The sequence below is a fragment of the Lottia gigantea genome (assembly GCF_000327385.1).
Source record: "Lottia gigantea unplaced genomic scaffold LOTGIsca_18, whole genome shotgun sequence".
In the NCBI taxonomy this organism is placed as follows: Eukaryota; Metazoa; Mollusca; class Gastropoda; family Lottiidae; genus Lottia; species Lottia gigantea.
In genome coordinates this window covers 2678995-2684824 of record NW_008708301.1, presented here as the reverse complement: position 1 = coordinate 2684824, position 5830 = coordinate 2678995, and the positions used below count along the sequence as shown (strand labels likewise).

The following is a 5830-nucleotide window of genomic DNA, read 5'->3' as shown; positions in this document are numbered from 1 at the left end:
TTTAGGTAATCAATGTCAAATTATGCTTCTATTATTACACTCATGCATCATATTAATCATAGTTAAAAAGAAAAACAGCAAACAATCATTGTACATTTAGCAAAACAGATCGAAAAAAGTATTAATGTAATAAAATTTTTATTTTTTTTTTTTGGTGAGTATATAAATATGCCACCCTTACACCAGTGCTCTTTATTCCCTCCTTCTACGGTCTTGAAAACTGAGTAATACTTTTAAAACCTACATTATGTGGTTACTAATTGTATCTGCAGTTTTCTTGATAAATGACTCTCTTGGTAAGTAGCATTTTTCCTTTCGCTCGCTGTTGAAAATGCAATTCTAGATGCTTCGCTTCAATTTTTTATATGCGGTTGTCTCCACTAATCCATGAACTAAGCTATTCATAGTTATACTTGTATTGTCTTAACATTTTGAACTGTGTCTTTGGTGTGATTGGCCATTATTCTGCTGATCATTATATAAAGAAGAATATCGTCAGATCGTGGATGAATTGGCTAGCAACATGCAAAAAATACGAAAACCGTGTGAAAATGAAAGTCATTAGAGATCTAATTTTTAAGAAACAAATCAAAACTGTATTGTCTTGAGAGTTCACAAGATAGTTTTAATATTTTGTAAATCAGACCTAATAAGTTCCATTAAAGGTACAGCTGCGACATTTTGAGAGAATGATTTGAGTCTTAAATTTATATAAATAGTCTTCAGAAGTACTAGAAATGTACGAACAATGCATTTTTCCTTCAAAAATACTTCAAACTATGAATTTTACTCACTATTTCTATATATTTCCTTTCTATATATACAGAGTATCTGAAATAGCGAATCGTCATTTTTACATTCAAACGCGGATAATTCTGGACACACATGGATTTGAAGGCTCAAATATCGACGGCGAGCTGTGAAGACTATTACTGATTGGCTTTGCTAAAACCAAATCCCGTTTCTGAGACTAAAATATGATTTGTTGTTAGTAATATGTTCCCATGTCAACTTCGAGGTTTATAGGCTAGGTCATTGGGCAAAATCAAGTTCGATAACTCTTAAACCAATTATTGAAAAACGGACACACCCGAGATCTTATCACTATACAAATGCGTATTAAGTCTCATCTCTAATCAGATCAGACCTCTGTAGATTTCATAAGAAATTGTGGACGAACGTCTGGACGGACAGACTAATCTAAGCATGTAAATAATGATTTTCAATTTTGGCTTTTTTTATAATTTCAGGTTTATATACCCAGCTGTCAGTCAACAGGGGTAATTCAAATTTTTAGAAATCTAGCTAGATACGTATGACATACGTAAGCATACTGCCAACATCGTAAATCATTCATGATATAAAGTCAAATAAGTGGCTCCAGTTCTATAGGATGATATGAAAAGCCGAAGCTCGTGTATCATGTATGAAAATGTTATAGGAACTATTCGGTTGTTTATCTATTCACGGGCATCTCTATGTACTCATCGTCTCATATGCTTTGAATACAAAATCCCCATTCTAGCAGCCACTTTTTTGTATAAGATTTAGTGTGAAGTAACTGGCTAAACAATAAGTAAATACAGATCCAACTTTTGGTAACCTCGGTTTCTCAATTGAGTTAGTTTTCTGTTATTTTACTTTTTACAGCTGGTCGTCTCTTGTCCTTAAGCAACCCAGACAGATCCAATCTTGATGATGGTAAAGTTCCCAGCAGCAGAAGTAACAGAGACAGGCAAATAACCGCAAATTTAGGCGGATCTACAACTGATCAGTTATTTTTAAGAAACTCGAATCTTGATAGTGCTAGGTTGGGTAATGGTGCATTAGAAAGAAGTAACGGTTTGGAACTAACATCGTTTGGTAAAAACCCCGACAGATCCAACCTTGATGATGGTAGAGCTCCCAACAGCAGAAGCAGTAGGGATAGGCAAATGACCGTCAACTTGGACAGATCCAGAGCAAGTCAGTCATTTTCAAGAAACTTGAATCTTGATAGTGCTAGGTTAGCTAATGGTGCATTAGAAAGAAGTAACGGTTTGGAACTAACGTCGTTTGGTAACAATCCTGGCAGATCCAACCTTGATGATGGTAGAGCTCCCAACAGCAGAAGCAGTAGGGATAGGCAAATAACCGTCAACTTGGATAGATCCAGAGCAAGTCACTTATTTTCAAGAAACTCGAATCTTGATAGTGCTAGGTTGGGTAATGGTGCATTAGAAAGAAGTAACGGTTTGGAACTAACGTCGTTTGGTAACAATCCTGGCAGATCCAATCTTGATGATGGCAGAGCTCCTAACAGCAGAAGCAGTAGGGACAGGCAAATAATCGTCAACTTGGACAGATCCAGAGCAAGTCAGTCATTTTCAAGAAACTCGAATCTTGATAGTGGTAGGTTAGCTAATGGTGCATTAGAAAGAAGTAACGGTTTGGAACTAACGTCGTTTGGTAACAATCCTGGCAGATCCAACCTTGATGATGGTAGAGCTCCCAACAGCAGAAGCAGTAGGGATAGGCAAATAACCGTCAACTTGGACAGATCCAGAGCAAGTCACTTATTTTCAAGAAACTCGAATCTTGATAGTGCTAGGTCTGGTAATGGTGCATTAGAAAGAAGTAACGGTTTGGAACTAACGTCGTTTGGTAACAATCCTGGCAGATCCAATCTTGATGATGGCAGAGCTCCTAACAGCGGAAGCAGTAGGGACAGGCAAATAACCGTCAACTTGGACAGATCCAGAGCAAGTCAGTCATTTTCAAGAAGCTCGAATCGTGATAGTGTTAGGTTAGCTAATGGTGCATTTGAAAGAAGTAATGGTTTTCAACGAACCAATCTTGATGATGGTAGAGCCAACAGCCGAAGTAGTAGGCTAATATCCGTGAACTTGGACAGATCCAGAGCTAGTCAGTCAATTTTAAGGAGACCAAGTCTTGATGATGGCAGAGTAGCTACCGATTTGATTAGGATAGCTAATGGTGCATCTAGGATGGGCAATCGTTTTGATCAAACGCCGCTTGGCCGGTGGCAGCCGTAATAGATCGGGATAGCCGTCGGAAGGCTGAGAGCTGTTACCCGTTTTAAGGGTATGTCTTGAAATCATTGTAAAATAATAATTGTGTATGAAGACGATGACAAGAAAGTACAAAAATACAACATTTAAAAAAAGTAGAGATTTCTAGGTTGTACAAATCTAATCAGAATACATGCATTCCCGTTTCCGAGCAAAGAGACCTAATGCTATTGGTGGGGCGGGGCCGCTCGTGGTACAGAAGAATGCGAATCGCAAAGTAGTTGTATTATTTTATTTTACACAATCGAGCCGATATAGAACAAGGGGGTTTCAATTTTTTTTTTTTTGTTATAATGAAATAATCTCGTTTCTTTTTCAGAATATTAAAAGAATAATGAATCCATTAAAATCCGACAGTCTTTCAGTCGATGTTAAAGAAATAAACCATGATGCAAAAAACATGTTTTCTTATATCAATAATCATATTTTGCAAAGCCCTTCTATCGTTACATCATCTTTTGACGTATAATTGAGCTACTACGATTTTAAGAATGTACGAAGACAACATTTAGCTATTAATTCATATACCTCAATGGAAAATCAGTTAAAAACCTTCTCTATTTGACTATTTGTCACCTCATCCAGAGTGACCGGATTGCATACATTGTTGAACATTTTTTCCTAAGGAGCTGATGACACCCCCTTTCTCCCCGCCTTTGCACCGCTTCCTGTACCGGCAGAGTATAAATATGAATACACTCCGTGACAACATAATAGCCGGAAGGACATGTGCACCGCATGCTTTACAATGTTACCGTGGGTAATTGTCATCTTCGTTCGTAAACATTCCTTATCTATATATATATAGACACCACACCTTATATAGTGAGATGTCTTGTCAATTAATAATGTTTGAATAAATCACATAACTTCAGACTGTTAAAAAATCATGACAAAGGTGCCATATTTTAGCTGTGAATGTTCTGACTGATTGATATGTGTTTAATATTTTTTTATGTTTTCAAAACTATAACTCAATGATTAATCACCATTTTCGTGATAGTTACTTTATATAACTTATGTAAATGTATAACTGGTCATGTTTTGGGACAACTGAGAAAATAATGAATTCTATATACAAGTATTCAAGTATTGTAACATCAGTTACTGACGCAGGATGATGTTTTGGGTGGTAATATTATGTATTGTATCTATACCGTCTTGTCAAAGTTTATTTTCACAGGAACATCGTGAGTATTGTTTTAAGTTAATACATGAAACTTATTCCCAAATGAGAACCGTGTGGTTTTACCGGGGGTGTTACTCTTTAACCAGATTGTTCTGATTATACTATAGCAATGGCTGCATGGAAAATGAAATCAAATAAATGGAGTTTTACGTCTTAATTTTCTGTACCATGTGGGCTAATGAAGACGGACAACGCCATGCGGAGTGCAATGAGGGAAATTTTGCCAAGACAACGGCATTAGCCTCCTCTTTTTGGATTTCCAGTTGTCGAATGATCTTTGATATGCACATACTGCAGCACACGGGACCTTGGTTTATCGTCCCATCCGAACGACTAGATTCTCTATCCATGTCAACCCCTCTGACCTGCAATGTCTGCATGCAAGGATGTATGCTCCTGAAGCAACGGTATATGAGCGTTATGTAGATAGAATCAAATTTGAATGATAGCATGCTGCCATTTGGATTTAGTCAGCTGGTCTGTCTTCAAAGCAAAAACAATGGTTTCCGTACAAAATATATTTATTACAGGGGATATATTTGGTCCAGCTATTGATAATGTGGCTCCAAATAGTGAAATGTACTATGACATTATGGAGGTTACTAAGAGATTTGGTACCGACCCAGATAGTAAGTTGATCTGCTTATGACTCTTTTGGTCAGATTGATGTCATTGTAGTATAGTGTAGTATATTACATAGGAAGAGACGATGTTACTTCAAATATAATATACATTTTCAACTGATCATATACAGGGCGGTAACTACATCAAGGCAAATGAGGCAATTGTCTCATACCAAACCACATAGACAAAAGACCTAAGATACGGCCCTGATTTGCTTTTTGCTCTGTGAGACTGTTTTTCAGCACACCGTTGTTGATACTAATAAACCAGAAGAAATTATAAAATATCTTTGGTATATTACAGTCTGACTGCCAAGCCATACATACGAGACACGGTCTGTAAATATTTCTGTTATTTCAGATTGGCCAACCGATGCTAAAGATACAATAGCAGATATAAAGAGCGATCTTACCGAAGCAGCCCACAAACGTAGTGAGTATACAGTAGTGTTGTGACTAAGTAAGATAGCTTGCCAGGCAAGGTAATATACCCCCACTGACAGCTTTGATTTTAAATAAAAATATTTGGTAGTACAGTAACAATTACCAGTATGAAATATTCAACCTTCAGACATAGACTTCTTTTGAACTTTTTGAGGCGATACTGAATAATATTATCAAAACCTGTCAAGAATTGGGCCTTCTAGACTTAAGGGCAATAACTCATACTAAATATTTTGCGATTTTCTGATTTTCGATAGAGTTCATCCTTGTGTGATTACATACACTCACACCAAGTTTCGTTAAAATCCATCAAGAATTGTTCCTTCTAGAGTGTTTACGTGCTATAAATTGAACGTATTTTCAAGAACAAGGGCAATAACTCATACTAATTATTTTTCGATTTTTCTGCTTTTCAATGGGTTTCATCCTTAGGTGACAACAAACACTCATACCAAGTTTCGTAAAAATCTGTCAATAATTGAACCTTCTATAGAGTTAACAAG

The 5830-nt window shown here is 36.6% G+C and overlaps 2 protein-coding genes across 2 annotated transcripts in view; both read left to right on the top strand.

Annotated features, from left to right (window-relative positions):
* Window positions 1-247: 247 nt before the first annotated feature.
* Window positions 248-3035, top strand: LOTGIDRAFT_158906 (hypothetical protein; the record flags this gene model as incomplete). The annotated part of the gene is made up of 2 exons (XM_009052319.1): window positions 248-296; window positions 1651-3035. 2 exons carry the CDS (start codon window positions 248-250, stop codon window positions 3033-3035), a joined length of 1434 nt encoding a protein of 477 aa, XP_009050567.1.
* A 1724-nt stretch (window positions 3036-4759) lies between these two features.
* The window catches only part of LOTGIDRAFT_158905 (hypothetical protein), a gene marked incomplete at both ends in the record, with an annotated part of 3307 nt that continues 2236 nt past the window's right edge, over window positions 4760-5830 (top strand). Inside the window, 2 exons of the mRNA XM_009052318.1 lie at window positions 4760-4889; window positions 5245-5316. Of these exons, the coding sequence (XP_009050566.1) occupies window positions 4760-4889; window positions 5245-5316 (202 nt within the window). The remainder of the gene's footprint in view (window positions 4890-5244; window positions 5317-5830) is intronic.